Source organism: Entelurus aequoreus, linkage group LG01, assembly GCF_033978785.1.
Source record: "Entelurus aequoreus isolate RoL-2023_Sb linkage group LG01, RoL_Eaeq_v1.1, whole genome shotgun sequence".
NCBI lineage: Eukaryota > Metazoa > Chordata > Actinopteri > Syngnathiformes > Syngnathidae > Entelurus > Entelurus aequoreus.
The window spans coordinates 40,240,326-40,263,747 of NC_084731.1; the positions used below are offsets into that span (position 1 = coordinate 40,240,326).

Genomic DNA, 23,422 nt, shown 5'->3' on the forward strand with positions numbered 1-23,422 from the left:
ACACGGACGCCGTGCACAGTCGTGGGGAGGGCGCGGACCTGGACACTCTAAGAACACTTTCTTCATGGTTAATGACATAGAAGACTTACCTAATGATATGTCCGTGACGTCACAGGATGCTGCAGGACATTTGCAAAAGGTGAGCCAAAATTAAGTCTTTAATTATTCTTATGATGACGTCAGATGTTGCCGCAACCTGCAATAACAAAAGTGGAAAAACTTCGAGCCTCACGTCGCAGTGACGTCACCAAAATCTACATGATGATTGAGCCTGGAATGTCTATTTGCATGTTAGCTCTTTTTTTATGAATGCCAAAGACTCAGAATGACAGCAATAGTAAAAAAAAAGAAAAAGAACAAAAGTGGAATAAACTGATGAATCTATAAAGGTCACACAACGCTCTGATTATAAGAATGATGACATTTCATTTTCGAACACTTCCAACATACTTTAACATTATTCTGTCACTCCTGTGACATCGCCACTAAACTGCACCATAAGAACTCTACTTCTTGTTTGGATAGAACGCTAATTCTTGTTGACTTGTTAAGGTCATTTTTTGGCGTTTTTTAAAGAAGGCTACTTTCTCTTTGGAAATAATGCTACTTCTGCTTTTTCCTGTTGGCTGGAGCAGTGATCCCCAACCTTTTTTGCACCGCGGACCGGTTTATTGTCGGCAAATAATTTTCAGGGCCTGGCTTTCCACTTGTGCCAGATAAGTACAGCAAAAAATAAGTGCATGAAAAATACGACTCACTATAACGCTGAATTAGTGGGAGCCCGGGGGCTTGTTTCTTTGCAATGAGATGCAGATGGAAATCAGCCTTTGGCTACAATCTGTCACATTTATATTTTGTATGTTCATTTAAAACAAATGGCAACTTCCTATGGAGAGTTTTATTGGGGTTAGGGTTAGGGTCATACAAACAAGCTTATTGGTGTGTCTAGTGGGACAGGAGAAAGTTACATCGGAGAAAATGCAGTCGTTTATAAATTATTTAATGTTTCTCTGCGGCCCGGTAGCAAATGCGTCACGGACCGGTACCGGTCCCCCGGACCGGTGGTTGGGGACTACTGGGTTAGAGAGCACTACTTCCTGCCTAAAAAAATAATACTACTTTTTGCTTGAAACGAGGGCCATTTCCTGTTTGGAAGATGCTAATTCTTGTTTGGGAAGGATGCCCCCTCCTGTTTATAAAGAATGCTCATTCCGATTTGGAAAGAACACTGTATTTCGATATTTCCGATTTAAAAAGAATGCTACTCTCTATTGAAAAGACTGCCACAACCTGTTTGTAAACATGCAAATTCCTTTTGGAAAGAATGCTTCTTGTTTGGAAAGAGTGCCACTTCCTGTATGTAAAGAATCCTTAATCTTGTTTGATCAATCAATCAATCAATGTTTATTTATATAGCCCTAAATCACAAGTGTCTCAAAGGGCTGTACAAGCCACAACGACATCCTCGGTACAGAGCCCACATACAGAGCCTGTTTGATAGAACACTACTTCCTGTTTGTAAACAACAACATTTCCAGTGTAAAAATGCCTCTTCCTTTTTGTAAAGAATGCTAATTCCTGTTTGGAAAGAACATTACTTCCTCTCTTTCCTGTTTGGAAAGAACGGTTTGGAAAATGCTACAAGTTCGGAAAGAACCACACTTCCTGTTTGTAAGGAATGCTAACACTGTTAAGAAAGACAACTACTTTTCATTTGAAAAGATTGCTTCCTGTTTAGAAAAACATGAATGAAAAAAAGGCTACATCCGCTACTTCTTGTCGGAAAATAAAACTATCTCAGCTACTTGCTGTTTCCAAAGAACAGCATTGCCTGTTTGTAATGATTGCTAAGTCCTGTTTGGAATGAAAACTACTTTTTATTTGGAAAGATTACCAATACCTCTACTTCCTGTTTGGAAAAGCATGATTAAAAAATGGCTACTTCCGCTACCCCATGTTTGAAAAGAATACTACCTCTGCTAATTTATTTGGAAGGAACAACACTTCCTTGTAAGGGATGCTAAGTCTTGTTTGGAAAGAAAACTAGTTTTTTATTTGGAACGATTGCTAATAGCTCTACTTCCTGTATGGAAAACCATGATACTTCCCCTACCGTCTCTTTGGAAAGAACAGTAATTCCTATTGGTAAAGAATGTTAATATCTGTTTAGAGATGGCTAATTCCTGTTTGAAAAGAAAACTTTTATTTCAAAAAAATTCTGATACCGTTAATTTCTGTTTGGAAAAACATGGTACTCTATCTACTTCCTGTTTGAAAAAGGTTACTTATGCTACTCCTTCTTGAAAATAATACTACTTCTGCTACTTCCTTTTTGGAAAGAATACTAATTATTTGGAAAATAATACTACCTCTCCTACTTCCTGTTTGGAAAGAATAGCACTTTTTGTTCGTACAAACTGTTACATCCTGTTTGTAAAAATTCCTGAAATGTTTCTTTTGCTACTTCTTGTTTGAAAAGAATGCTACATCCAATACTTACTGTTTGGAAAGAAGCATTCCTTCCGCTACCTCTTGTTTGGAAATCTGTATTGCGTTTGGTGTTTATGTTGTTGTTTACTTTGCTGTGTGCTACTTCCTGTCAGAGAAGTTGAAAAAAGTCAACATCTTTGTGTTTGCCAGTGAAGCATGGTGACGGAGCGTAGGCCCTTCCGGGCCCAGCGGGACTCGGACGAGGTTGTCGTGCACGTGAACGTGGGCGGGCTGAGGCGTAACGTCTGCTGCAGTGCGCTGAAGAACTTTCCGGACACCAGACTGGGAAAACTTCTAGAATGTGACTCGGAAGAGGACATCCTGCAGGTTAGTGGGAAGTAGGGTTGCCGACCGAAAAACTAAAAACGGAATTGTCCCGTAAATAGAAACAAAAGTATGCGTTCCGTATTGAGCTGTCAAAGAATGCACTTTATCCCGTATTTTTATTACCACGTGTAAGTGGCCGACAACGCAGATTATTTTGTTATCATGTTCTCGTGTTGGTGAAATTCTTACTTTGTATTCACATTCCCGGTGCGCCCCGTAAAGTTAAAGTACCAGTGAGTAGAAGGATAAAAAAAAAGTTTACTTTATTTTGAAGCGATTATCTATTACTGATCTATAACACCAAAAAACTTACAAAGTTTGGGAATAAATAGATATGATCATAACAATACAAATCTCACAGATATACCCGAGTCATTTTGTGAGATAATGAGCATGAGCAGTCACGTGATCAATGACATGCATGTGGGTACCACACCTGTGTGAGGTTACGCCCCCACACCCGCCTCCATCTTGTTCCAAACTTGTCCCAGTCGTTGGTGCAGCAAACATTTTTGTTTGTGCCGCCCCCCCCCCCCCCCCCCCCCACAGTCCATAACACCCTAAACTTGTTCCCTTTGTTTGTGTTATGTTTGTGCTGCACATTTTTTTGTCTGTTATTGTTTTTAAGTTAACGATTCAATATCCATAATCAGCCCCCCCAAACCAGTCCCGATCATTTTATTGGTTTATGTTATTAATGTGTAATTAACGTGTTATTAACCCCCCGCCCTCCCAACTATGTCAACATCTCCCCAAACTTGTCTTATTTGTTTGTGCTGCAAAATTATTTCAACAACTATTGTAACTTTTGAGTTATTAACGTTTTGTGATTCCCCAAACGTGTCCCCAATTGTTTCTGCAACATTTGTGCTGCAAACATTTTTGGTCTAATTATTATTATTGCTTTTAAGTTATTAACGTTTTATGATTCCTAACGAGCCCCACCCCCCACCTTCTCAAAATCTCCTTAAACCAGTCCAAATCCTTTGTGCTACTACATTTCTGCTGGTTTGAGAGCTGAAAAAAAATTTTTGTCTAACAATTATAGTTTTTGAAATTATTAACGAATTATAAATAATAACCATCCATCCATCTATCCATTTTCTACCGCTTAATCCCTTCGGGGTCGCGGGGGGCGCTGGAGCTTATCTCAGCTACAATCGGGTGGAAGGCGGGGTACACCCTGGACAAGTCGCCACCTCATCGCAGGGCCAACACAGCTTGACAGACAACATTCACACTCACATTCACACACTAGGGCCAATTTAGTGTTGCCAATCAACCTATCCCCAGGTGTATGTTTTTGGAGGTGGGAGGAAGCCGGAGTACCCGGAGGAACCCACGCAGTCACCAGCTCCTTAAAATGTGAGGGATAGTGGAACTTCTATAGTTGGATGTGATGGACGGATTCCGGCCAGAGAATCATTAATCATCTTTATTACTTGAAGGTGTGTGTGGCTTCCGTGGTAAGTGTTTGTGTAGTCTAAACAAATAGACAAAGAGGAACATTACAATTCAATTAAATACTCATTAATATGCAGCAATATATATGCATATACATACATAACATAATATAAAGGTATGCATCATAACAATATATATATAGTACACTTAAAGGTGCCATAATAATTTATCGTAAAGTCATCATTAAATGGCCCAGATATGTCAAAAGACATTAATAAATCATGTTCTTTTCGAATACCTTTATAACTGATAACAGTAGTTCAGCCGGATATGCTCATTTCAAAATTAGATTTACAGCACCGAAATCTTGTTATTGTTTATATTTTGATGCCCCGCCCTCCACCGTTTGAACCAATTAGAAAGTCCGTAAGTGAGTCACATCCAGGTTGCCAGATATCAGATATGCACCACCACCTTCGTCGAGCTACTGCCACTGGTAAAGTTACTAAACATGTCAGACCTTAGTAAAGCTAAAAGGCGTCGTTACGGTTCTCAACTTATTCATGACAAAGCCAGGAACAAAACGAGGATTGAAAGATGGAGACGATTGAAGGCGGAGAAGATTTTTTAATCCGACACCAAATATTGCTAATTTCCTCCTAGATAGGTAAGTAAGGCATTTACGTTTTCTTATTACTTGTAATAAATGTAAATGGACATTTCGTATGTAAATTATTAGGGGTGTGGGGAAAAATCGATTCGAATTCGAATCGCGATTCTCACGTTGTGCGATTCAGAATCGATTGTCATTTTTAAAAAATCGATTTTTTTTATTATTTATTAAAAAAAATTATTTTTTTATTTTTATTTTTTTAAATTAATCAATCCAACAAAACAATACACAGCGATACCATAACAATGCAATCCAATTCCAAAACCAAACCTGACCCAGCAACACTCAGAACTGCAATAAACAGAGCAATTGAGAGGAGACACAAACACGACACAGAACAAACCAAAAGTAGTGAAACAAAAATGAATATTATCAACAACAGTATCAATATTAGTTACAATTTCAACATAGCAGTGATTAAAAATCCCCTCATTGACATTATCATTTGACATTTAGTTTATGAGATGCGATGCAAGTGTAAGTCACTGTGACACTATTGTTCATTTTTTGTAATTTTTTTTTTTTATTAATGTTTGTGATGATAATATCAATGAGGGATTTTTAATCACTGCTATGTTGAAATTGTTGCTAATATTGATACTGTTGTTGATAATATTCATTTTGTCTCACTACTTTTAGATTGTTCCGTGTCATGTTTGTGTGTCCTCAATTGCTCTCAATTGCTCTGTTTATTGCTATTCTGAATGTTGCTGGGTCGGATTTTGTTTTGAAATTGTATTGCATTATTATGGTATTGTTGTGTATTGTTTTCATTAAAAAAACAAAAAAACATTTAAAACATTTAAAAAAAAAATTTTTTTTTAAAATAAAAAACCGTTTTTGAATCGAGAATCGTGTTGAATTGAAAAAAAAAATCGATTCTGAATCGAATCGTGACCCCAAGAATCGATTTTGAATCGAATCGTGGGACACCCAAAGATTCACAGCCCTATAAATTATATTGTCCAATATGATCTCGTCTAACAAAACTGGTGTGTTCGTGCAACGAATGCTTAGGATCAACGTTCCCTCTAAGGTGCGCGCCTGTGCAATTGCGCTCGGCAAATCTATGCCACGCACAAAAAACTAACAATTTTCAATGTAACTGACGACAAGTGGTCACAACAGAGACAACAGTTTTCGTCATCACTGTTCAATTATTGTAACGTCTGTCGAGACGCTTTTAGGAGGACATGAATTCCATCGATCACTTTATTGAGCAAAACTCTTTATTGTCGGCCATAAACACATGACCAAAAACATTGGTAAACACTTTCTATCTAGCAAAACTGATCATTTTCTGCCGTACAAAACAAACACTTGCACATGAGGCACTTAGCCAGTGAGGCATTTACAGCCACACAAAAAGTTGGACAACTCCAACACCACACATAATGTGTCAATCCAGGTCGTAACACTATGATTTACCAATCAAATGTGTGCTTATTCTAGTGTAATTTATTAAGAATCTTAACTTATAAATATTAATCATGAAAATATTTTATTATATTAAATAAATACTAATAAAAATATGTATTTTACAAACAGAAAGTTACAGGAATGTACACATGATCCCATGCTTACGTAACATTGTGCAACATGTGAATGTTTTAATGGGAACTAAATGCGACGTCTGAAAGGGGTACAAATTATTTCCAAAGCAGGACCCCCACCAAGACATCCAATACTAGTACACAGCTCATGAAAAACAATGTTTTTTGTTATTGTCATTGTAAGTGGGCCAAAACACTCATATTACAAAATAATCTCATGGAAATGACATCTGTCATTTGATTATAATAATAAAACATTTAACTTGTTATTTGGTCAGGTTTGGGACAGGTGTGCTGCTGGTGTAGCCACAGTGTGCACATCTGATGTTGCTCACATGTGCTCCACTGAATGCTCAAGGAGTTTTTGCATTTGCTCACACATATGAAACATTGGAGGGATCATTGCTTAGAAGCGAAGCACCATCACACTAATGCAGGGGTAGGCAACCCAAAACGTTGAAAGAGCCATATTGGACCAAAAATACAAAAAACAAATATTACTTGAGCTGCAAAGAATTAAAAGCCGTATTTAAGTGTTATAATGAAGGCAATACATGATGTAAGTGTCTATATTAGCTATAATACCCTACTATCAGAATGACTATGTGTCGCAGGCTGAAGCAAATCTTCGTTGACAGAAATGTTGAAATTTAATATTTATTCTACACATTTTTACAACATTAGAAACCATTAGTAAATCAGAAGATCCTCAGAAGGTGACATAACTCCTGGAAATTACTGGCTCAGAATGGCCAAAGGTATAGATGTGTGTGTCCAAGTTAAAGGAAACGGCAGGCTGTCTTCTTTTAATAGATTTATTACAATCTTTGACAAGCTAGGTAATGTTTGCTGTGGTCTGGAACAACATGGCACACAAACAACTATCTGTAATGCAGCCAATATTACATACAGATAATGTGTCATGAGACATGCAAAACTAAATTATATACAAAGACGATAAAAGTAAAAGGATATTAAATGAGCTCAAATATACCTACAAATGAGGCATAATGATGCAATATGTACATACAGCTAGCCTAAATAGCATGTTAGCATTGATTAGCTTGCAGTCATGCACTGACCAAATATGCCCGATTAGCACTCCAACAAGTCAATAACATCAACAAAGCTCACCTTTGTGCATTCACGCACAGTATAAAACGTTTGGTGGACAAAATGAGACAAAGAAGTAGTGGAAGATTTTACATGTAAACAAACTGTTGTGTCACAGTCCACACTATGGTGAGTTCAAGAACCGCCAAAATTAGTAGAACAAAGCGATGTTCACAAATCCTCTCATCAGCGAAGCATACACACAAACTTTTTTGATTGATTGATTGAAACTTTTATTAGTAGATTGCACAGTGCAGTACATATTCCGTACAATTGACCACTAAATGGTAACACCCGAATAAGTTTTTCAACTTGTTTAAGTCGGGGTCCACTTAAATTGATTCATGATACAGATATATACTATCATCATAATACAGTCATCACACAAGATAATCATCAGAGTATATACATTGAATTATTTACATTATTTACAATCCGGGGTGTGGGATGTGGGGGGGGGGGGGGGGGGGGGGTTATGTTTGGCTGATATCAACAGTTCAGTCATCAACAATTGCATCATCAGAGAAATGGACATTGGAACAGTGTAGGACTGACTTGGTAGGATATGTACAGCAAGTAGTGGACATAGTGAGAGAGATCAGAAAGCATAATAATATGTATCTACATTTGATTATTTACATTTGATTATTTACAAACCGGGGAGGTAGGATGTGGAAGGGAGGGTGTTAGTTTAGGGTTGAAGTTGCCTGGAGGGGTTCTTTTAGTGCGGTTTTGAAGGAGGATAGAGATGCCCTTTCTTTTACACCTGTTGGGAGTGCAGTCCATATTGATGTGGCATAGAAAGAGAATGAGTTAAGACCTTTGTTAGATCGGAATCTGGGTTTAACGTGGTTAGTGGAGCTCCCCCTGGTGTTGTGGTTATGGCGGTCATTTACGTATTACATATTAAACAGTGGGCTTTCTAACAATTGGGAAGGTTTGTGTCATGTTGGTCCTCAAACAAAAAACATAGTAAAACAAAAACATTATTTTTCCCCCATCTTTTTCCATCTTCAATCCTTTTTAAAAAAATGCTCCAGGGAGCTACTTGGGCGGCACTAAAGAGCAGCATGCAGCTCGAGAGCCGCGGGTTGCTGACTGCTGCACTAATGTAATGCTCAGCATCCTAGCCCGGTCAATGACACATCGACATATAGGCTAACGGGGGAAATTTATGCACGTTAGCCTGTATGTTGATGTGTCATCCCACTGACAGGGCAAAGTATATTTTCGACAAATAAAACCTATGTGGATATGGGTAGTGTCAGTGCCTATTTCGATGTCAATATGCTGATACGCTGAGGAAATGCGTTCCAAAATTAGCACGGCAAATTGCGGTTTCTGGCACTGTATATGCATCAAACACATATGGGGTGGTATTAGCTTGGCACCAGTGGCGTGCCGTCACTAGAGGCAGGGGAGGCACGGCCTCACCTGCCATCATGGAAAGAAAAAAAAAGTAAAAAGAAAAAAATAATAATTAAATTGTTATATGTATCCAGTGATAATACTAAAGTTATTTTCCATTTAACTTCACCAGTTTTAGATTATTTTTATTTTTATTTTCACATTTGCCGTTCAAATACTGAGAAGAGACGGTGCGGTGATCAGCAGCCAGTTGAGGCACGTCACTGATTTGTGCCTCAACATGGATTGTGCGCAATGACTTGGCTAACTGCTGGCCTGCTGTGCAGTGAGACCGTATTGCTATATGAATTATATTATACATTTCCATAGTTTAGTTAGCTGAGGTATATATGTACAGTGTATTTTGTCAACATCTGTATGTGTGTAACGTATTTCTTGTGCTGAGCGATCATAAAACTGGAGGCTCGTCTCATAACCCCGCCTCCTGGTGCCAAGCATCTCCGCCGCAGAATGCACCCCCGACGGGAGCGCCGCGGCCACACCAACCAAAGCCCACACCCAAACCCTCCACGTGCAAGACTCAATCCACCCAAAAAAAGTCACTTAACAAGAAGCCAAAAAGTGCAAAAACAACAATGCTCGCGCTGCAGGAGCCGCGAACGACCGCAGGGACACAACATTAGGTACACCTGCACTGCAGGTTTATATGTTTGTAAATCTGACTGTGATGATGCAGTCGTGCCTCACCAGACATTAACCTCACCGCACGCCACTGCTTGGCACAATATAATGCATTACATGTAATGATTTTCTACTTTGTGTATTGACATGGTCGTAGGCTATATGATTTATGCGTAGTGTAGGTTGGCTCATAGAATTGCACTCTGCACTGAAAGATGGTGATGTGCGTACATGGAAGAGAATGCAGTGTGTCAGGTTGGATGCAACATGGAGTTATGCTGAACGAAATGTGACGGTAATTTTAATGTTGGCCTTGGCTTGCCATCAAAGTAGGCCTATGCCATATATAATGTATTATTATATATAACTATTTTGATGGTGGTCCGTGCGGCCAAACTAGACATTTTAGCAAGGTAATGCCAACAATCTGTCCCGACTCCCGACTAAAATATTGCTGCGTAACTTTACAAATACATTTGGCTAATCGACATCAGTAAAATGTGGCATAATAACTTAGTAAACCATCTTGCAAGAAGCATAAACAAGAGAAACCTACAGAATAGGACTCATCCATTGCCATTTGAAGTTCCTTGGAGTAGGATTTGGATTCGACTGCATATCTGACAACCTCAGTCATGGAGAGTGGGAGGGGACTACAGAATTTTGACCGTGATTGCAGTACCATTTCTGGCCACATTATTACACATGGCACCTTTAACTATGCATAAACTTCAACATGTTTCTAAGATTTAGAACAGGGGTCCCCAAACTTTTTGACTCGGGTGCCTCATTGTGTTAAAACAGTTTGGACGGGGGCCGGGCTGTATATATATATATATATATATATATATATATATATATGTTAGATATATATAGCACACTTTCCGCGTGTGCGATGATGTCACGTTATCGATGAGAAAATGCATTTTTAGACAAAATGATTTGCCTGAGCGGCAAGGAGACACCATGAGTAGCAAGCGGTACAAAGTGGATAAGAAAAGACAGAATTTTAAATTTTTTTAAAACATTTTTTTATACTTGGGACTTCCCGCGGGCCTGATTTTGGACACTGGCGGGCCGTGGTTTGGGGACCCCCAATTATATGGTATCTGTCACCCTTTAGTGGCCTAACTCCACCATCACAGTTATGATGAAGTTACATAAGCAATGCTGAGGGGAAACGTTGTCAACAAGATTAATTAACTCTTAATTTACCCCAAAACACTAGAACTTAGCCTACGATGCACCAAACATGTGCAGAAGTAGCAATTGCAAGACATTTAGTTTAAAAGCTGTATTTACATGACATAACTTACATTAAGTCAACAACACACACACGGCTGGCTGCTACCGTTGATTGCATATGGGCTATTCCGACAAAGACGTTAATTACCAAATTAAAAGCACAGGAACTTTACAGAACTACGTAACTGCACACAATAGGTTTTCGTACAATAATTGTTGGACCCAAAATTTTGGCAGTACACAAATGGGAGCAGTTTGGGCCGATTTTGAAATAGTTGGGGGCCCAGTTATATTTAATAAGAACTTAGAGGTTTTGAGCTGGTGGGGGGGTCTGGTTATGAATTATAATTTGTTAATAACTTAAAAACTATAATAGTTAGACCAAAAGATTTTCCAGCACAAAGCAGCGCAAAAGATTGGGATTAGTTTGGGGAGGTTTTGAAAAGGTGGTGCTTTGGGGGGCGGGGGGGCGGGGGGGGGGGGGGGGTGCTCGGTGTGTGTGTGTATTAGTGTTGTCCTGATACCAATATTTTGGTACCGAAACCAAAAGTATGTCGGTACTTTTTGGTACTTTTCTAAATAAAGGGGACCACAAAAAATTTCATTATTGGCTTTATTTGAACAAAAAAATCTTAGGGTACATTACACATATGTTTCTTATTGCAATTTTGTCCTTAAATAAAATAGTAAACATACATGACAACTTGTCTTTTAATTAGTAATTAAGCAAACAAAGGATCCTAATTTAGCTGCTGACGTATGCAGTAACATATTGTGTCATTTATCATTCTATTATTTTGTCTAGATTATTAAGGACAAGTGGTAGAAAATGAATACACTTCTGTTAAAATGTAAAAATCACTTATTCTTCTGTTGTTTGATACTTTACATTAGTTTTGAATGATACCACAAATTTGGGTATCAATCCGATACCAAGTTGTTACAGGATCATACATTGGTCATATTCAAAGTCCTCATGTGTCCAGGGACATATTTCCTGAGTTTATAAACATAATATAAATTTAAAAAAACGAAAGAAGATTTTGTGATGTTGAAAAATATCGATGTAATCATAGTAGTATCGACTCGATACGCTATTTTACGTGGTATTATTACAGTGGATGTCAGGTGTAGATCTACCAATGGCGTTTGTTTATATTGTAGCGGAAGAGTTGGTGTTGCAAGGAATTCTGGGAATTTGTTCTGTAGTGTTTATGTTGTTTTGTGGGGCAAATATTCTTCCAAAATGTGTTTATCGTTGTTGTTTAGTGTGGTTTTAATATATGGCACATGTTTATGACAGTGTTGGCCTTGTTCATACTGCCAACCTTAGTGTGACATGTATGGCTGTTGAGTAAGTATGCACTTCATTCAATTGTGTGCAGTGTGTTCAAAGTCAAGATGATTGTGTTATTAGTCAATTGTCATGCACAATGAAACCTTAGTAAGACTTTGTTAATATAGACTTCTTGATTTCCATTATGTGAAATGTAGTAAACTCGCCACAAAATTAACAGCAACAAGAAAAATTGTCATAAAGATTGAAAATTGCCATCAATCCCACGTGGGGTTATAAATAGTGAAATGTTAATAACTCAAAAACTATAAGAGACAAAACATTCCAGAAATTGACATTTTTTGCCTGAATATAAGGAGGATAAACAACAGGTTTTAGAAGCTGTGCATGCGCTAAACAGAACCAGCTTTAGCGAAAAACTATGGCATCATGCAGCAATATTGCAAGTGCTAAACAAAAAACTATGAACATAATAAAACAATCATTTACTGTACAATGTCTGCTCTCAGTGGTATGTCGACTGATGGGATAATTATATCTTCCTGTTTAGATGAAGAATTAATCATAATCCTTGCCAAGGGTTAAACAAAAATCCAACGTCTTTTTGTATTCCTTGCCATCTCAAATGTCAAAGTTGGATGTCAAAGTTGACCAACTTCTCAGTTTATTGCTACAACCTTCTATAATCAAAGTGAGAGGCATGATTTATAACCTAGAATTAACTTTTACCAACTCAGAGGCGATGCAACAGCCGCAGAACACCAGCTCAATATGTCAATATAGCAGCACATGTTCGTTACCTACCTGTGATCAATGTACCGCTAAAAAATAGTTTGTCGGCATCAGCGATTATAATAACAATATTGCTAATTCTTGATCGGTTTTCCGGTCACGACATGTAAATGGGAGTATTGTTGGCGGTTTATGGGTGGTTACTTAGAGGGCTTTGTGGGCGGATTAGAGGAGATTCATTGACTCCAATGTTGGATGACTTGTGTTAACGTTTATTTACGATTTACACTAAAAAAAGAAATGTATCTTACACAGGGATTGTGAATGATAAACCACACATCTCGTTCCAATTTTTGCGTCTGTCCAGTATGACTGATCTGTTGACTATGGGCAGAATGCAGATCACTTCCAACCGTGACGTCATCCGATCCCGATTGTACGGAAATTGTAACCAGGATTTGACCAATACCGAGGTCTCATTGGTGGTCTCAGAGGAGCTTTGAAAGGCTGAAATCATGGGTATCCCAGCACCATATACATACAAAAGTAATATTACCTTGAGCAACACAATTAATTTTTGAAGTAACAAAATCTTTCATTGAGTTAGAACTATCTAACATCTTTGACAATCAGCAAGATTTTGTAACAGTCCACTTTTTTAATTAACATGCTTTAGTTTAGCCTGCTAAACACTTTTAACATCATTAAAACATACATTTAAAAACCTTACTACAAATTCAACCCACAACCTTCTGCTTTGCAACACAAGTACTAATGACGCGCGCCACGAGAACCACCAGAAATCTAATATCGAAATGTGTCCCCACATTCTTATCAGTGACAGGGCATGACGTAGCTAGTAATACATTTGGGGTAAACTTTATATGAAGCGCTTTGTCATTTAATAATTTACATTTGACAGGCTCCAGCGACCCCCCGCGACCCCGAAAGGGACAAGCGGTAGAAAATGGATGGATGGCTGGATGTGCTTCTTTACTCAAAAGGCCACACCCCACGCCCTACCCAGGGGCCGAAAGCCGACTGCATGTAAAGTAACAATATATACCCACGTATATCCTATACATATGTATGTGTAAATATATACATATTATATCAATATATTATATACATATATAAGATCCATTATCACAATCAATCAAAGTTTATTTATATAGCCCTTAATCACAATCGCATCTAAATAAATGTGAAAAATAACAGTTTTTACGTGTAATCGGCGATCGCAATGCTTTAAGTCTGCATATTAATTTTATATAAAATTGAAGAGTAGAGTTTGCCAAACATGTACAGTACAAACTGCGGTAAAGCCATATTTCCGAGAGTAATCGTCAATACGCTGTTATATGCAAGCACACACACACACACACATAGATAAACTTACACATAGTCACACGTTATGACGCTTTTGGTGGTTAGAGTGTTCGCCCTGAGATCGGTAGGTTGTGAGTTCAAACCCCAGCCGAGTCATACCAAGGACTATAACAATGGGACCCATTACCTCCCTGCTTGGCAGTCAGCATCAAGGGTTGGAATTGGGGGTTAAATCACCAAAATGATTCCCGGGCGCGGCCACCGCTGCTGCTCACTGCTCCCCTCACCTCCCAGGGGGTGATCAAGGGTGATGGTTCAAATGCAGAGAATAATTTCGCCACACCTATGTGTGGGACAATCATTGGCACTTTAACTTTTAACTTGAACTTTTTGTGCCACACAGCAGAGCGTTGATTGTGACGTAACACCAATCATTTGAACCATATAATGCTTCAGTTTGCATTGATTAAAGCAAGCTATAACAGACTGAAAAACGACACATAACTTCAACTACTTTGACACCTCCCTCCCACATCAGATCCTGACAACAATGTAATATGAAGTATAAACGATAAAACATTGAATATTAAGAGTATGTGAAAATTTGGCTCGTATACTTGTTTACTTCCCTGACGACCTCTTTAAAATGTGGTAATCAATCAGAAATATTAAGCAGCTAAAATGCGCCATGTGAGCGTTACTGGTGGAACTGATTAGGTTGGACAATAAGCGCTGACAAAGGGTCTCCATTTTATACTGGCAAGTGTTACCATGTGAAGTGTTGGGAAAACAAACGAGTTATGATTATAGTGAATAATGACAGGTTGTATTATTATTTATTTAAACTCATATTACTGCATATTTATATTGAATTTGTCTACACTTTTTTGTCAAAATAAATACATAAATACACACCAAATTATTTAGGAGAGTTTAAGAATATGTTACGCCTAACGACACCCTTGGGTATGTGGCTTAAAGTATTAGTGTTGTGTCATTTATTCCACATTAAAGAGCAAGTGAGTGTCTGTGATGCTTCTATTTAATGACAAATACAATATATCAGTTTTTCTCAAACTGTGGTATCTAGTGGTATGCCAAAGAATCATTTGATTAAAGTACAGTGTTTTATTTTCCTGTATTCATACACAGTGTTACTGTTCAAACTGGTGTGTAATGTTACAGTGGCCAAAAATGTACTTGTTGAATAAAACCATTGCCTCGTTTTTAATGAATAATTAGACCTATTACGTTACTGTATTTTAATGTTGGTCATTACCTGGAGAGCCATTTTTTTCTGAGGTAGTACTTGGTGAAAATAGTTTGACAAAATAAAGACAATAACCCCAGTGAGTGGAGATCTCCTTCATAAATAAAGCACAATTGAAATGTTACTTGTCAAAGTAATAAAACACAAATATCTAATTTTTCTTTTAGTCAAAGTAGTTGTCATCGTGATGAAAGTAGGAGACATGCTCTATCATAAAGCTGAATATTGAATTTATTCTTTTTTTTAAGTTAGGCAGGATAGAGCAAAGACTAGTTTTTATTCCGTTAAGTTCAACAGGAACAATATCTATTTAGAACAAAAAAGTTATACTTTATTCTGTTAATTTGCACAAAAAAAGTATTATTAAACAATGTGTTTCCCATGTATTCATATTAACCCAAAACCTGCACATCGGAATAAATTCTGCCTGCCCTGTAGTCAAAAAGTATAAAAAATATATATTTGATGGTCGTGTGATGGGTGATGAGCCAAGGAGACGCCAACGAGGAATCGTCGAACAAAAAGCTTTATTTGTTTCAGCGAGCCTCAGACTGGAGCTGCAGTCTCCAGGAGAAGGAGTGGGCCGAATCTCTTCAGATGTCCTCTCGAACAACTGTTCTTAAATACCTTTTTACACAAAGACCCTTACTCTTTGTGGTTCTAGCCTTGGTGCCGGTCAGTCCGGCCAATCAATCTTTCCTTGACATTATTCCTCTGATCGGTTTGAGTCGGGTGACCCCGACCCCTATCTGTGGTGCTTCCTAATAAATGTTGCTAATGTTTCTATTATCTCTCCTAAAATCCAACTGCTGCTGTCCTTTTAATTCCCCAATGTCCTGGGGGGGAAAGCCCACTCTCTGGAGCGCTTGTGCTGGACATGTGCACTTTTGACCTCAGTAGAATAATCTTCTAAAGCAGTGTTTTTCAACCTTTTTTGAGCCAAGACACATTTTTTGCGTTGAAAAAATCCGGAGGCACATCACCAGCAGAAACCATCAAAAAACAAAATTCAGTTGACATTAAAAAGTCGTTGTCGCAATTGTTGGATATGACATTAAACCATAACCAACCATGCATCAATATAGCTCTTGTCTCAAAGTAAGTGTACTGTCACGATCTGTCACATCACACCGTGACTTATTTAGAGTTTATTGCTGTTTTCCTGTGTGTAGTGTTTTAGTTCTTGTCTTGCGCTCCTATTTTGGTGGCTTTTTGTCTTTTTTTGGTATTGTGGATTGTCATGTCATGTTCGGATGTACATTGTGGACGCCGTCTTTGCTCCACTGCAAGTCTTTGCTGTCGTCCAGCATTCTGTTTTCGTTTACTTTGTAGCCAGTTCAGTTTTAGTTTCTTTCTGCATAGCCTTCCCTAAGCTTCAATGCCTTTTCTTAGTGGCACTCACCTTTTGCTTATTTTTGGTTTAAGCATTAGACACCTTTTTACCTGCACGCTGCAGCTCCCGCTGTTTCCGACATCTACAAAGCAATTAGCTACCGGCTGCCACCTACTGATATGGAAGAGTATTACACGGTTACTCTGCCGAGCTCTAGACAGCACCGACACTCAACAACAACACATAATTTGCAGACTATAATTACTGGTTTGCAAAAAATATCTTTAACCCAAATAGGTGAAATTACATAATCTCCCACGGTACACCAGACTGTATCTCACGGCACACTAGTGGTTGAAAAACACTGTTTTAAAGGATTCTGTGACCAAATACAGATACATGCTACTTCACATTCATATAAAAAAATTGGTATAATTTACCTCATCAGTCATCCGGTTACAAAATCCACAGATTACATGGATGCAAACATCTTCATTCTTCAACAAACAAGATTCCAGTTGACTCCGTTCAACCTTTGTGTGTCGTATAAAACTCCTTTCCAACTAATTTAAAAAGGCCAAAAAATAATTGGGTCGACCTGCCCTGCAAGGTGTCCCTTATTATTTTTTTCAGGGAGTTGGCAACCCCAGTGGGGAGGCAGCACACGTGTGACCTCTTGCTCCCCCTGCAGGTGTGTGATGACTACGACGGGCAGCAGAAGGAATTTTACTTCGACAGGAATCCTGGTTTGTTCCCATACGTGCTTAACTTCTACCAGACAGGAAAACTTCACATCATGGAGGATTTGTGCGTCTTCTCCTTCAGGTGATGCTAATTGTTGTCATCGTTTCACGACAAATGGCAGGTAAACAAAACATATGTTGTGTTCAGTCAGGAGATGGAGTACTGGGGAATCAGCGAGTTCTTCCTGGACAGCTGTTGCAGCTTTCGTTTCCACGACCGCAAGCTGGAGAGCAGCCGCCATCGCAGCCGCCATCGCAGCTGGGACGACGACAGCGACGTCAGCAGCATTGACACTTTGCCGGATGAGATTTCCGACCTAAAAAAGTGCGGTGGGGGGGAGGCGGGCGCAGCGGCCTGGTGGTTGACATCTGTGTCTTGTCTCTCAGGGACATGCAGCACTTCCAGGAGGTGCGCTGCGGGAACGTCCGCAGGTGCTTGTGGCTCACGCTGGAAAACCCGGGATACTCGGTTCCGAGCAAGCTCTTCAGTCTGCTCTCCATCAGCGTGGTGCTCACGTCCATCACCATCATGTGTATGAACAGCATTCCGGAATATCAGGTTTGACACAAACTGGTGGTTGTGTCTTTTGCTGTCATCTTACACTTCAAACAGGAAGTTTCTATTAGTCCAACAAGGGGGGATATTTGCATCAGAGTGGTGCATCTCAGTCTCTAACTATCTTTGTGTTGCAGACGTTTGACTCTGAAGGGAAGCTGATGGACGATCCCACGATGCACGCGCTTGAGCTGCTGTGCACGTGCTGGTTCACCATGGAGGTGAGTACCGTGTGCGCGTCAGTGGCGGGCCGTGCGTTTCTCACCTAGGCCTTCAGTGATGTCCTACTTAGTCCGACTTCACCTCTCAAAATACCGTAATTGATGTCACCACATGGACACGGCTGGAGATACTATACAGAAACATACGTGCACGCTACTGGGCATTGAACCCTCTCAACAGTCTACAAAAGGGTCTATTTTTCGGCGCATTTAACATTCAATAAACCCGCTTCAGCAATTAAAACATATCTTACGTGGTACTGTCAAAATTAAAAGAATTGTATTAAACAAATGAAACATTAAAGTTAAAGTACCAATGATAGTCACAATGAAATTTGTCCTCTGCATTTGACCCATCCCCTTGTTCCACCCCCTGGGAGGTGAGGGGAGCAGTGAGCAGCAGCGGTGGCCGGGCCCGGGAATAATTTTTGGTGATTTAACCGCCAATTCCAGCCCTTGATGCTGAGTGCCAAGCAGGGAGGTAATGGGTCCCATTTTTATAGTCTTTGGTATGACTCGGCCGGGGTTTGAACTCACGACCTACCGATCTCAGGGCGGACACTCTAACCACGAGGCCACTGAGAAAAAAATTAAGAAATTAAAATATTTCAACTCACAATTTGTAGCACCCATCCGACGCCGTATAAGCCAGTGTTACCGTCGTAGTCGGTTGATTTTTGGGAAAGTGGCAGGAAAACCTGTGTTGAGCCAAAATGTGACTGCCTGCCAAAAATGTTGCCGTTGCTTGGTTTTGTCTGTCCACAGCCGATTACTTTGTGTAAGACAAACACTTTATCTTCGTGGTTATTGTACCGGTGAGTTTTATGTGGCTCGTATGGTTCCGGTGCCACTTCCTGTTTTTGCAACTTTGCAACAGCGTTAGGCCATCTAGAAGGCCTTACTGACGACAACTCGTGATCTGATTGGCTGTCGCAATTGTCTTATCAACTCTATGTGCCCGTGCACTGTCACCCGCATTGTTGATTCTGAAGGCTCCGGGCAGATTTGGTACAGCATGGCAACATAAGCTAGCTGAATTCTGATTGGACAAAAACTCTATAACCTAAAAACAACAGCACTGGAAGGAGCATAATATGACACGAAGAGAATATGAATACTTTTAGATATTTAGGGAAAGTAAATAAAAAAGTACTTTTATCTTTTATTATGATCATGATTTCTGGTTATGTTAGGCCAGCAGAGAAGGCCTTGCTGGCCCTGACAGCACACCACTGGTGTGTGTGTGTGCACACATGGCAATCTCAAGTGTGATGTCACACAGGTGGTGATGCGCCTCCTGCTGGCACCTAACAGGAAGAGGTTCTTCCAACATCCTCTGAACATCATCGACTTGTCGTCCATCTTCCCCGTCTACGTCACGCTGGTCTGCGACATCGCGCTGGGCGCCCAATCAGAACTGGAAGACCTGGGACGCGTCATCCAGGTCTGGCCTTGTCCGGAGAACTCCGCCAGGGAGCGCGAGACCTCAACTACCTTTTGTCCTCCAGGTCCTCAGGCTGATGAGGATCTTCAGGGTGTTGAAGCTGGCGCGACATTCCACTGGACTTCGCTCGCTGGGGGCCACCCTACGGGTGAGTCTGAGACAGCGACCACGTCTTTGGTCGTTGGAATAGAACATACAGATCTTTAGTGAGAATATCGAGAGGCGTCTGTCAGTTAAAGTTAAAGTACCACTGATAGTCACACACACACTAGGTGTGGTGAAATGATCCTCTGCATTTGACCCATCACCCTTGATCACCCTTGAGGAGAGCAGTGAGCAGCAGCGGTGGCCACGCCCGGGAATCATTTTGATGATTTAACCCCCAATTCCAACCCTTGATGCTGAGGGCCAAGCAGGGAGGTAATGGGTCCCATTTTTATAGTCTTTGGTATGACTAGGCCGGGGTTTGAACTCACAACCTACCAATCTCAGGGCAGACACTCTTAACCACAAGGCCACCGAGCCGGCTAGTCCTTTCCTGTCTCCCTGAATGTCTTCATGGACAAAGCGTGGAGGCATTAAGATTGTTCTACATCGGTGTTGACCATCTACCAAGGGTTATGTTGCTCACATTTTGTCCGGTCAGTCAGCTGGTCACACAATGACACGATTTGCGTCACATGGCCAGGTTTTCCAGACATGAGGTCACTAACGAGCTGTCCCCCGTCTTTGCAGCACAGTTACCGTGAGGTGGGCCTTCTGCTGCTCTACTTGGCTGTGGGAGTGTCCGTCTTCTCTGGAATGGCGTACACCGCCGAGTACGAGGAGGTCAAGTGTCCTTTAGTGTCCTTAAGTGCAGTGATCACACAGTAATCTGCTGACACATCACTTTTTGAATCATTGTGATGGTTCCATCAGGGTCTTGTACATAATCAACTGTCTTTGTGCAGGACGTGGGTCTGGACACCATCCCGTCGTGCTGGTGGTGGGGCACGGTCACCATGACCACAGTGGGCTACGGGGACGTGGTGCCCGTGACGGTGGCGGGTAAGCTGGCGGCCAGCGGCTGCATTCTGGGCGGCACCCTGGTAGTGGCGCTTCCCATCACCATCATCTTCAACAAGTTCTCGCACTTCTATGGGCGTCAGAAAGCGCTGGAAGCTTCCGTGCGCAACAGCAGCAGCCGCAGGAAGACAGCGAGCTGCGAGGACAAGTCGGACTGGGAGGTGGCGGCGTTGGAAGGTGACAATGTGGAGAATAGGGATGGCGGCGGCGTCATCAACTACAGCTACGTCGAGGTGGAGTCAATTCAGCTGTGACAGGACGATGATTTTATGTGACATCAGCATTATGATGACCAAAGAAAAATAAAACATGGAAAATGTGTTTATTCTTTAAACAAATAACATCAAACATCAGCTTTAAGGCAGCAACTTTTCATCAAACGAAGCAAAGCGCAACATTTCATCAAACTAGCAACAGGCAATTTTTAAGATGCGCTTCCCTTTGTGACGTCAGACCAGTCAAGATGGCCGACTACAGTAGAACATGCCTCATTGACGCTAACCAGCATACGAAAAGGAGGCCACCATATTGCTTAGCTCTGTGGCGGCTCGTACACGGTGGCCTCTACATTTGTGGCGCCAGTGTCTAAATCCAGTGTTTTGGACTTCGGCTCAAATGGAATCTTACATCAACACACTTCAATAAGAACAGTACTTGGTTCCTGTGTGCACACTTACTACGCTACCTAGCCAAGACAGCGACTATTGAGGGTGACTTTCCACTACCGTGCACTCAACATTTTGGCTGTTTTAAACATGCAACATTATGACAAACTTCTTGGCGTGAACTCGCTAATACACTCAAATTAGGTGCACTTCCATTCTTGCACTTGGTCTTTTGAGTGCATGAGTGTGTTCACACTGAAGTCAGTAAATAGTCAAAATGTTGAGTGCGCAGTGATGGACTTCCCCCCAATTTGCATTTTGGCTACGTAGGTCGTATCAAACAAAAAGAAACAGCGTAATCTCCGCCTCATTTGCAGCAGGTGTTACACGCAAAAACAACGCAAACTGCAACAACAGTAAAGGATTTAGGACAGCACTACACTGTCCTAATAGGCACACTCAGGAACTAAGTACACATTGTACACAGTATAAACATATTGCAGTGCACTGACGGGAGTATTTCATTTTTGTGAGGAACCTTGTTATATTTAACAGTATCAAAATCTGAATATTTCCCTTTTGTGGACATTCCTACTGTTTATAAGTAAAGCAGTAGCACACAAACATGGTCCACGGTTCATAACTTAGAGAAGAACGATATATACAGACACCCTGAGGATTGACCACCCGATGGTCCAAAGCTCTGATGAAAGCTCACACAAGATGGTGGTCATCATCAAAATTAAAAGCGATAACAGCTGGTGCTACATTCTGGTGCATGAGGGGGTGGGGCCAACATTTCACCCCCTAAGTACCTACTGTGTTCAGCATCCTGTTACAAAAAGTCTTGCTGTCCAAAGAGAGGTCAATAACGTGTCAGAGTGACGCCTCTCTAAGGACCTTCAGAAGTTCTGCTGCCGCCTCTTCTTGGCCTCGATGGCGTCCAGGATGGGTTGCCTCTTGGACTGGTACCGCTGGCGGATCTCCTCGATCTCTTGCTCCATCTGCGGGTCCAAGGAGGCCAGACGCAGACGTAGCTCCTCCACCGACCATGAGTTGACCTGCGGAGACACACCACAGCTTGATGACACCTGTGGCGCCTCCCAGGTTAGATCGCAAACCACTACAGAGGTACTCGGGAGTGTGGAGATTCACCAAGGCCCAAACACAGATGCACTTATAGATGTTTATGGTGACGGGCGAGCTGTAGCCTACCCAACTAACTATGTCTGTTTACAGTTTCCAATGAAGTTTTTGATTGATTGATTGAAACTTTTATTAGTAGATTGCACAGTACAGTACATATTCCGTACAATTGACCACTAAACGGTAACACCCGAATAAGTTTTTCAACTTGTTTAAGTCGGGGTCCACGTAAATCAATTCATGGTAAGGTACAGCATGTTGTGGGACTAGGGTAGGAAAGAACGCACACAAGAGAATGCGGACTCTTGTTTGTCTTCGTGTGCCGCATTTGGGGCAGGCAGACTCTCCTCCTTTTCTGATCGGAATAGGGGTGTGAATCTTTCGGCACTTAACGATTCAATCCGATTCCTTGGGTGACGATTCGATTCAGGATTGATTATAGATTCAAAGCGATTCTCGCAATTTATTATTTGATATAGTAATTACCATGAAACTTTTTCATAACAGGTTACAGGTTAGAAAAGCTCCTTTTGGTTGCACGGCGATGGCTTAAAAATTGTCTTTAAAATTGATTTTTACTCAAATATATACATTACAGGCCAAACGTTTGGACACACCTTCTCATGCAATGCGTTTTCTTTATTTTCATGACTATTTACATTGTAGATTGTCACTGAAGGCATCAAAACTATGAATGAACACATGTGAAAGATGAAATAACTGAAAACATGTCTTATATTCTAGTTTCTTCAAAATAGCCACCCTTTGCTCTGATTACTTTTTCGCACACTCTTGGCATTCTCTCGATGAGCTTCAAGAGGTAATCA

The 23,422-nt window shown here is 40.6% G+C and overlaps 2 protein-coding genes across 3 annotated transcripts in view; one reads left to right on the forward strand and one right to left on the reverse strand.

Moving 5' to 3' along the window:
* Positions 1 to 21,159, forward strand: LOC133652169 (potassium voltage-gated channel subfamily S member 1-like). 2 transcript variants are annotated; one of them, XM_062050623.1, is made up of 11 exons: positions 1 to 139; positions 2,641 to 2,817; positions 17,507 to 17,640; positions 17,707 to 17,883; positions 17,946 to 18,117; positions 18,252 to 18,335; positions 19,618 to 19,779; positions 19,844 to 19,927; positions 20,515 to 20,607; positions 20,730 to 20,826; positions 20,928 to 21,159. In XM_062050623.1, the coding sequence occupies exons 2-11, from the start codon at positions 2,647 to 2,649 to the stop codon at positions 21,023 to 21,025; spliced, it is 1,272 nt and encodes a 423-aa protein (XP_061906607.1). In that variant the 5' UTR covers positions 1 to 139; positions 2,641 to 2,646; the 3' UTR covers positions 21,026 to 21,159. The 2 variants fall into 2 exon arrangements, with proteins under 2 accessions (XP_061906607.1, XP_061906599.1); XM_062050615.1 differs by having other exon boundaries at positions 20,730 to 21,159.
* LOC133652162 (serine/threonine-protein kinase 4-like) overlaps positions 21,153 to 23,422 on the reverse strand; it is a 37,633-nt gene continuing 35,363 nt past the window's right edge. Inside the window, exon 11 of the mRNA XM_062050605.1 lies at positions 21,153 to 22,510. Coding sequence (XP_061906589.1) covers positions 22,352 to 22,510 — 159 coding nt within the window. The 3' untranslated portion in view covers positions 21,153 to 22,351. The remainder of the gene's footprint in view (positions 22,511 to 23,422) is intronic.